Genomic DNA, 10419 nt, shown 5'->3' on the forward strand with positions numbered 1-10419 from the left:
AGTGCCTAATAATGTGGGGCTACAGTCTTCCTTAGGACATTTAGGTGCTGCAGTAATACAAATATCATCGATTTCTAGCCACAATCTGCCTTGCAAACTCAGAGTGCCTATCCAAGATCTAGACAAGTTTCCTATATATAGCACATATACCTATATATATCTGCATTCACCCATCAGTCAGTTTGACGTTTCCCTGCTGCTTATTTTCATTGTCTGTCTGGGAAAGGCACAAAGATCAGGCTTGTCTTGGACCCGCTCCTGAAAAAAACCTGAGTTTGCTGGTGTAATAATCAGTAGAACAATGGAGTGAAATTCAAAGCTGCTGAGAGGGGAGAAGCAATTTGTAGCTCAGCAGGCTGGGCCAAGGCAGGTTATCAAGTAGATAACCTATGCAGTGAAACTCAGTTAAATAAATCATCTTTTAAATCAACCTTTGCTCTACCAAAGTCCAGCTGTGCCTACAGTTACAACCACCAGGAGAGACTGCTGCAGAGCATTCCTGAGGATAGAGCTCTTACAGGGACACAGGTAGGAATTTCCTTTCCTTCTTCACTGCTCACTATCCTCCAAATCTCCCTCTTGTTACTAGGCAGATTCCACCATATACCACGCATGTAAGGCTTCCCTGCACTGAGAATGGCATTTCTATTTGTCTTTGGAATTTTCCTTCCCCTCCGCTTGATTGTTTAAGCCTCGTCTACATTGGGGTTTTTCTTTGATTTCAAGCACCAATGCTCATTCCTGGTGTTCAAGGGACAAACTGCTATGACCTTCAATTTTAATCAGTGTAGCCCACTGGTTTCAGGAGTAAGCACCACTGAAATAGGTAAATTGTGTGCTTCTACGTAACAGAGGATGTTGCTCTTTACAGTTGATGGGCTAAAGAGCAGAGCAGAACCTCTGTCAGGATGGACTCTCTGAATAGACCCTGAGGAAAAAGCTGAAAAGTACAGAGGGAATGGGTGCAGCAGTACTTCCTTCAGTCTTAACATCCCCTGTGGTGTAAGCATTATAAACTGGAGGCATTGTAGAGTGTTAAGTTACTCTTTCTCTCTTGTCAGTGGGGGAGCACCAAGCTTCCTTTAAACTCCTTGTAAACTTCATCTGAAGTGTCTGTGCTTCAGATACTTTTGACAGCCAATCTGACACACACACATCCCTCTACCAACAGAGGAGGGAAAGGGACTGTAATAATCTTGGTGTGTATTCACACATACATGCATGCATGCATGTGTATGTGGGTGCATGGGTGTAGGAATCCAGTTTCTGGGAGATATCAGTCATATAGTTAAACATTTGGAGGAGTGGTGAGTCCACAGCCAGAACTTGTCTGGCACTGGACTTTGCTGGATACTTCCCTGAACGTGTCTGTGATTCTTAGAAATATTGGGGGGGGGGGTTTAAAGTGCTGTTGTTAGCCTCACAGTCTCCCAAGGTCAAACCATCGGTGCAACATAGTAATCTAATCGTGCTCCAGAGCCAAATGCTCTGTAAATTAACTCCCTTTGCCTCTGATGACATTCTCTATGCTCAGAAGTTAATGGGCTCTGTGGACATGGGCTGTTTTCTGCTAGTGGTCACAGAGAGTATTCAAAGGTGAACATGTGATCAAGAGCCTGAAGTGAACTGAGTGCCAGACCCTCATAGTAAGTGTTCCTATGTACATCAGCCACAAGACGAAGAGTGAAAGGCAGTGATTATGAAAGTTTTACAACGGGTGATTAGATGGCCTTTATCAGCCTAGGCTGTGATTCATGAATAATCTCTCCAACACAGCTTTCCTTGATCATCTCACAGATTCCTGCTAGTAAAGATAGCATGAAGAAAGTCCATTTGCTGAAGCCTGATAGATTATCAACGCATTATTACCTGAATTTCCAGAGAACCAAAGTTGTCCAGATTAGCCACCACTTCATCCCATGGACATATTTATCAATGCGGTTCTTTGGTAGGATTGCTTGAGACACCTTCTCTGAGCCATTCCGAGAGAAGCAGCTTTCTCTGCTTGCTTTCTGTACCTTAAACCTGCCCTTTGATAACAACTTTCTCTAAAATAGCCAGGCATCCAAAGGGATAGTGTACTATTCAGCCTAGTAGTGATACTCATAGCCAAGTATGCAAAAGAACTAGCTGTCCCTGGCACATGGCCGTATCACCAAGCTAAAGAAACATTCCAGAACAGATGCTATTACCTTCCAAAGAGGTCGTTTAGGATTAACATATTTATCTGGCTGTTTCTGCTAAAATATTCAGTAATGAACTAGCTGGAATCTGAGGGTCACCAAGTAGTCTCATGCATAAAATATTCTGATTCAGTAGGTAGGATAGTGGTCTTGAACATCCAAATTACTAGTAGACCCCTCAGTCTTGCTCCATAAGCAGCAGAAAGGGAGATGAAAGATCATTTAGTCCTTTTTTGGCCAAGTAAGCATATCATTTGTGGAGACAATGCTTGGGTATGGAGAACCAAACAGTGAACTTAGCCAGAGAAAGGTGCTTTGTAAATAGGTGCCAATTGTTGGCACTGGATTTATGACCCAGATATCTTAATCTGAGTGGACCCAAACCCTCAGACCAACCAGGACTTCTTCCATCCGATAATTGGCCAATTTTATTGATACACAATGATAGCGTACAAGAATAATGCAGGCAAGGCAAATAAAATACACACCTCTCCTACCTCCCAATTCTATATCTACCAGTCCTAGGGTTGTCACAGAAGGAAGGTACATCTGGCCAGCATACAAGCTTGATCCTGTGGTTTTCTTAGATGTCAGCAGCCTGGAGACCCACTCCCACCCATTCCCCCCACACTGAGGTGGGTGAGATGGGCTGGTGATAAGCCCCCTGTCCATGGTGGCCTCATAATCCTACCTCGGGAACACTTTGCTGCTCTTTTTGTATTCCCTCCTTTTGTATTCTCTCTCTCCTCCGCTGACTCTTCATTTCTGGGCATCATTGATTGGTCTCCCTGTGGTCATCATACTGTCCACGTTCTGTTCTGTCAGCATATTCCTTTGTTCCAACAAATCCATCAAATGCACGCATCTTAATTTGATCATTTACCAGTGCCTTAATTTAGGCATACCCCAGCCTCCTCATTTGGTCTGTCCACCAAAACCAGAAATCACAAGGTCTCTGCAGCTAGTCACTGTGACCTGGCTCCAACATGGCAAAGCTATCTTTTGTTATGGATTAGAGTGGTACATGTTTTCAATTTCCCAGCCTGTTTGTCTGCTGGCTTCAAATACAGTGGGCCTTGAAGCAAACTTTGTCACAAATAGGCTTTTAGAAGCCAATTAACCCTTGCTGTTACAATATCTACTCTACCTACAAGCCAATTTCCAAAAACAAATCTCTAAATATCATTTTCTAGCCAACACAGATCAACAGCTGCAAACTGACATGAAGGCTTGGACTCCTTTCATATTATGTTCTTCCAAACTATCTCTATCCTCATTAAGCATAATTCTCTAAAAAAAAAAATCCCTCTTTTGTTGCGATGTAATTCTGTTTCATCAAAATTACTGGGCAATGGCCATTTTTCCCAAGAAGGCCAGGTTCTCCCCTTCATCTTGATTTCTGCTCTCAGAGTTGTTTAATTCTCCATCAGCTGCTCCAGTAGCAGCTTCTATCAGCTGAACCAGCCACTGTTGTATCCTATGAGGCATTATTCTGAGATAGAGCCTAACCTCTGGGGTTTTTTTCACCTTAATTTCAGACAGACAGCTCTGTTCTCTGCATTCTCTATCGTTTGAGAGACAGAACACAAAAGTAGGATGTTTTTCTTCCTGCTATCCCTATTTAACACTCATGCTCTGCACTGCTGAATCAGCTCCCATAGCAGAAACCAGTTCATTATGTAGTTAAAAAAAAAAAGTACCTCCTATTTTTCCCCATGATACTTTCACTTGTATTTTTTCTACCGTTTGGCAGAAATGCCTTCTATTCTCCAGCCTCGAGAATGCAAACTAAAGAGGAAAAACAAAAAGGGCTATGGATTCTACCTGCGGATCGAAAAAGACACTTCGGGACATCTCATCCGAAACGTGGACAAGGGCAGTGCAGCCGAAAAAGCTGGCTTGAAGGATGGAGACAGGATCCTGAGGGTCAATGGTGCATTTGTAGACAAGGAAGAGCATGCACAGGTATGCATAACTTCCATTTGGGGGCCCCGCTGTACTCCAAGACTCCAGCCCCACTTTAGGTATTTGCTACAACAATCCTTTGGAAATATAAAGCTATACAACTGTGCTCCCTTCTTTATTTTAGGGCTAGGAACAGATGTTGCATTTGCCCCTGGAGAACTTCTGCTTGTGTTTCTCCCAGAACAGATATATCCCAGGATTGTCATGTGCACACATCACCTTACCAGGGTCTACTGAGCAGCTGCATGCACTGCTTCTCTTTTACAATTGAACCAATTATGCCATCCCAAGATAACTTTTGTTATCCTGATGTCCTGGGATAAATTGTTAGCATTTATCATCCTGGGAACCTTTTTCGAATTTATCCCCAGGACAACATCTGAATAACTACATTTTATCCCAGGATAAAATGGTTTGTCCTGGAACAAATCATAGAATAATAGAAAATCAGAAGGCCATCTAGTCCCACTCCCTGCTCAAAGTAGGACCATCCCCCAACTAGATCATCCCAGCCAAAGCTTTGTCCAGCCAGGTTGTAAAAACTTCCAAGGATGGAGATTCCACCACCTATCTAGGTAACCTGTTCTAGTCTCTCTCTCCTAGTGAGAAAGTTTTTCCTCATATTGAACTTAAACTTCCCTTGCTGCAACTTGAGACCATTGCTCCTTGTTCCGTCATCTGCCACCACTAAGAACAGTCTAGCTCTATCCTTTTTGGAACCGCTCTTCAGGTAATCGAAGGCTGCTATTAAATCCCCTCTCTGTCTTCTCTTCTGCAGGCTAAATAAGTTCACTTCCTTCAGCCTCTCCTCAGAAACCATGTACTTCAGCCTCCTAACCATTTTCATTGACCTCCACTGCCCAACATCTGTTTGTAATCCTAGTGTCTCCTGGAACCTGAGCAGAGAAAGAAAGTCCTTGATGAAATGGCAAGGGCAGTAGAAGATCCATAGCTAGCACTCACTGTATCCCAATAAGATAGAAATTTAGATCAGTCATCTGGACATTTGTTACGAGTACCTCAGAGCTCAACCTATCCATTGCAGGTGGCGGACCTGATTAAAAAGAGTGGGAATTCTGTTGTATTGCTCGTTCTGGATGAAGCATCTTATGAAAAGGCTGAACAAGAAAAACTGAACTTGGAAGAGTTGGGTAAGCAGCCACCCCAGAAGCCACATGAGCAGCCGCCACCCCCAGTGATGAATGGAGTGGGTACCCCAGCTCCACGACCCCGTCTCTGCTACCTGGTGAAGGAGGGAAACAGCTATGGCTTCTCCTTGAAAACCACAGTGGGTGAGAATAATGGGTATAAAGGGGAGGTGGGGAGGGAGAGGTATGCCAGTACTTCTCATTTGCTGTGAGAGGGGGAGAGGAGCTTGTTCTTCGTAAGTCTATTCCTAGTTCTTGTCAATTTGTAGTAGACTTGCTAAGACCACTTCTACTAACCCTCCTCAGATACCAGAAGAACCCTATAAGCGATTGCACAGTGTCTCACATACATCCTCTGAATTACCCTAGAATACAGTCCACAGGATTTTGACAGAACTGAAGAAAAGCAGCTGGAAGTGACAGAAACCAGAAATTCACAGGTTGAAAAAAAAGCCAAGAGCCCCTTTCAATCTAGACGTGCTTTCACCTAGGAAGCAAGGACTTGAACAAAGAGATTTTGTTTTCCTTTTCAACCCCTTCAACTTTCCAAAATATCAGACAATAGAATGAACATAATTGTCTACATCTGTATTGCAGATGTAGACAATGCCAAAAGTAGATGGAGAACAGTGGCACAATGCAAATGCTACACGGGAGTAACCCAAAGGTAAAAACTAGAAGTTTTCCAAACAGAAAATTCAGAAATTTGGATAAACCACATTAAACAGTGAGCAGCCTTCATCAACTCAAACTTTGAGAAAGACTCCATTCTCATTAGCACTACCAGCAACAAAATTACCCATTCAAACCACCATAACTGGCCTCTCAGGCACTCTGAACAGAGGCAATCAATTATTTTAACAATAACTAATAAATTAACTCTGCTGTCTTCCACAGAGGTGATCCCCCTAAGACAGGGAGGAGGCACGCAGGTGAACCTGTGTGAAAAAAAGTTTTGCTGCCATTACAACTTTGAAGTAAATGGAGCCCCATGGTGTCCAAAGTTGTCCCTTCAGGTCTACTTTTCATTGGGATGGGATTTTCTTAGCCATCAGTGAAGGCAGCACATTCCAGTAACTTTCTTTGCGTAATCATTTTTCAACCCATTTCAGGTAAGGGGGTCTTCGTCATAGAGTTGTCCCCACAGGGAGCAGCTATGAAGGCTGGAGTCCAAAATAACGACCGCCTGATTGAAATTAATGGAACAAATGTGGAAAATGACACGCATGAAGAAGTGGTTGAAAAGGTATGTTTATGATTCCCTCCTCTTCCTTTTTTCAGACTAGTTACACAACTATGTACCTGAGTAACTGGGCTATAAAGCTCAAGCTGGTTTGAATGGCATCATGGTTTATGTGGGAGGGTGATTTTTATCCAGGCCCACCAATACTCCCCACATGGCTTAACCATTACTTACACCAGCATTTCCCACTGTTTTTCCAGTAATGACCCCACTTACAGATGAACTTGATGCAATTTTTACGTGACCCAGTTAACATGGGGCAAAGCTGACTTTTACACAGGGGTGGCTGAGAGAGCTTCTATGTCCACAATTATTTCCTGGTGAGAGCTAAACTGGGGCAAAATAACCCTGCATGAAAGAAAGCCAAGTTTCCTCAGCAACTTTCCCTTGCTCTAGTTACCACAGAGCAGCTAAGTCATGGCAAGATCTCACTCCAGACCTCACCTACCTTACCCTCACAGGCACATGGGCTATAATTGCAGGCTTGAGGGAACTGGGGGATCTCTGAGGCTCATAAGCTCTACCCACAACGCCCCTGGGAGCTGAACTCCTACCAGAGAAACTGCTGGCTAAGAGGATCAGGGTGGATGATGCCCAGGACTGCAGAAGAAGATGGAAACTGAAAGTTAGAGACAGACCTCCAGATACTCTGAACTAATCTGGGGAGATGAATATCAAGACAGGCCCATAAACTTGATTCAATAAATGATGGCACAGTTCTAGAAATCCTGCAAATTTGCCTGGGTAGCCACATAGGATAAGTGGAATCTGAATGTGGACAGTGACTTAAATAAAAATGATTGTTTCTTATGTAGTGGGATTTCCTCCTCCAAAGAAGTGCAAAATTTGTGGAAGGTTACAGCATAGGTTACAGGTGACACAACCAAAAACACACAAGTGTTTCTGTCAGCAAAGCAGGGGGTCAAAGAAGAAGTGAAGCAATAGGAATAAGCCAACACAGGCAAGGATGGAGAACATAGAGAGAGAGAAACAGATCCAGAATGGTAAGACCTGAATGTATAATAGGCCTGGTGGACTCTTCATTTCAACTACACTACACAATATGGTTGCCTACAGATGTGGTCTGGGGTGAGGAGGGGCATTTTAGTTAGAGCGGGTCCTGGAGAGCCACTCTAACTAAAAAAACCTCACAATCATGTGTAGCAAGTGTCCCATGTTTCAAAATGGCTGCAGGGGCACTAAAACTAAAGCTCATTCAACAGGTTTTAGTTAAAGCTCCCCTGCAGCCGTTTTGAAATGTGGGACACTTAATACACATGACAGTGAGGCATGCTGGAGTATTCTAATGAATAAAATGCATTGGAGCAGACTCAAATTAAAACACATCAGAGAACGTCTATAGGCCCCGTGTGTTCATGTTGTAGAGTACAATCCCAAGCCCAAACTGTACAGTAACTTCCAGCCCATTCCTCAGGTAAGGAAGTCTGGGAACCACATTATGTTTCTGGTGTCAGATGAAGAAACTGATCAGTATTACAGTACCAACCAGATGGTGCTGAAGAGAGATGCAGCCAGTCTGAAACTGCTTCCCCTCAAACCTCGCCTTGTAGAGCTCAGGAAGGGAAACGATGGCTATGGATTCTACTTGAGGATGGAGCCAAATGGCAGCGGTAAGAACTAAGCCAGCAGCCAGGCCACTGCATGAGCTGCAGCATTCATTTAGAGCCTGCAGGACTTGTTCTCTCCTGTTCCCACAGCTAAGATAGCTGGGAGAGACAAGATCTGGCCAAGCTCCCCTGCACAGGCAGGCACGTACCCAAGCTGGCAGGGGAACTTTCCATTTGGCTGACTGTTGCCTCCCACACCCACTACAGCCAAGCTTCCACTGGAGAAAGCTTCCCATTTTTAGAGATCAGCAGTGTGTCCAGAGTGATGACGCGTGGAGTCACACCAGAACCCCAGCTCCTCTGGGGCATGCTCAAGGGGCATCCTCAAAAACATGTCACAATGAAAGCCAAGTAATGGTCAAGTGTAAGCAGATTTAACACTCCCTGCATAATTTTGCAACTAGGGAAGCCACAATGTTCAGGTGGTCTTCTTGGGGAGAAGTAAGAGAATTTAGACTCTCTGAAAGGAAAATATAGAAGGCATTGAGTCAGAGAATGTGTTTTACACCTCAAAGGCCTGATCAGAGAGTAAACCTTTATCACCCCGAGTCCCTTCTCACCATCCCAAGCAAATATCCTTCCAATTGAACACCCTTTTTCTCCAATCATATAAAGTCTTCTTCATGTACTGGTTTTGGGGCATAGGTCATTTCATTAAGGACATTGATGCTGGCAGCCCCGCAGCCAAGGCAGATCTAAAGGATGGCGACATCTTGGTGGCTGTCAATGGGGAGGCAGTAGAGGCCCTCGATCATGACAGCGTGGTACAAAGGATCAAGAAGTGCGGAGAAAAAACCACATTGCTGATAGTGAATAAGGAGACAGATGCCATGTATAAACTGGTAAGGAAATGCAGGTAAAGGGGAATGCATGGATTTACATGTCAATACATAAAGTCCTGGGGAGAAAAGGATGGTTCACTGAAGCAATGCTAATGGAGGCATATTCTTGAATAAAAGCTGTTTTATTCAGACCCTCCTGAAGTATTCCTTATGGCCAGAGGCGATCCAAGCAGGGTATGGGGCCTGGGGCAAGTCAGCCAATGTGGGGCCCCGCACCTGAAGAAGCTGCTATTGGCAGTGGCAGGGGGTAGCAAGCAACTGGACACAGAGCCACCGCTCTGTCCAGCTCCACGCCATCACGGCTCTGCGCCACTCCGCGGGGCCCAGGGCAGTCGCCCCAATTTGCCCCCACCTAACGATGGCCCTGCTTATGGCAGAGGTCTGCAACTAAGTTCTTGCTTCAGGTCTCCCGCATCACACAGATTTTGACCTCATGTCACTGAATATTCCAGTTTATTCTCTCATCCCAGGTATTTATTTGCACCATTACAACAATACTAGACTACAGCATGTCAGAGCAGAGATAACAAAATTAACACTGTAGCACTAATCACAGCAACAAAACACCTCTCTGCATGAATTAGAGAAATCCTGGTCTACACTTATGCCAACTTTGCAATTTTCCTCCAGTCACTTGGCAAGATTTTAATAAGAGCATTGGCACTGAGTGTGTTGGAGCCCGAGGGCCCTGGCCCTCCTTGGGAACAGGGCTGTCAGGGCCCAAACCTGAGGAAAATTACATAATATTTCTATATTATTTTATGTCATAAAAAATGGATTCAGTTATGTTGAGTACACTAGATGTAAGGTGATGTGTTTAGGAACAATGACTGAGGCCCTGAGCTATTACCAGGGATCCAGGTTTTCCATTTACTGAAGAAAAATGCAGATTTTATCCTTTAAAAAAGAAAGATACGGGAAACCATGGGTCTCCCCTTGCAGGCTGGCAGACTCCAAGCCTGCAAGGGGTGCTTGGGGCTGAGGGGAGTGGGCAGGGCAACTGGAGGCAGGGGGCACCACGTGCATGTGCCAGCCAAGCAGCAGTGGAGAGCAGCTCCCTCCAGCTAAGTCTGAGAGCAGGTGGGGAGGGGGCAAAGGCAATGCATTGTGGATGCAGGGGAACCCAGGTGATGCAGCAGGGGGGCATGTGCCCCCAAGATTTCTGCACCCACAGTGGGTCACAGCACACAGGGCTACAGCCATAGCCACCGTGGGGCATGACAGTGGCATGGAGTTGTGCCCCCACTGCTGCCAGGTAGGCAGGAGGTGCCTCACCTTGGTGGCCATGGCAGTGTGGCACTCCCTTTTGCACTAGCTCCTGCCTGAAGCTGGTCCAGCCCAGCTGCAGCCCCACACCCTGCTGTGAGTGCAGAAATCTCAGAGGGCATATGCTCTGCCACCCCCCCCCCA

The 10419-nt window shown here is 45.0% G+C and overlaps 1 protein-coding gene across 2 annotated transcripts in view; it reads left to right on the plus strand.

Annotated features, from left to right (window-relative positions):
* The first annotated feature begins 283 nt into the window (after positions 1–283).
* The window catches only part of PDZK1 (PDZ domain containing 1), a 13494-nt gene continuing 3358 nt past the window's right edge, over positions 284–10419 (plus strand). The window contains exons 1-6 of one of the 2 annotated variants that reach the window (XM_019525683.1): positions 284–519; positions 3934–4148; positions 5194–5445; positions 6411–6542; positions 7975–8170; positions 8813–9009. In XM_019525683.1, coding sequence (XP_019381228.1) covers positions 3939–4148; positions 5194–5445; positions 6411–6542; positions 7975–8170; positions 8813–9009 — 987 coding nt within the window. In that variant the 5' untranslated portion in view covers positions 284–519; positions 3934–3938. Of the gene's footprint in view, positions 520–2797; positions 2819–3933; positions 4149–5193; positions 5446–6410; positions 6543–7974; positions 8171–8812; positions 9010–10419 lie in introns of those variants that run through there. The other variant, XM_019525684.1, reaches the window with a different exon arrangement.

The sequence above is a fragment of the Gavialis gangeticus genome, unplaced genomic scaffold, assembly GCF_001723915.1.
Source record: "Gavialis gangeticus isolate Ggan-Ray unplaced genomic scaffold, GavGan_comp1, whole genome shotgun sequence".
In the NCBI taxonomy this organism is placed as follows: domain Eukaryota; kingdom Metazoa; phylum Chordata; order Crocodylia; family Gavialidae; genus Gavialis; species Gavialis gangeticus.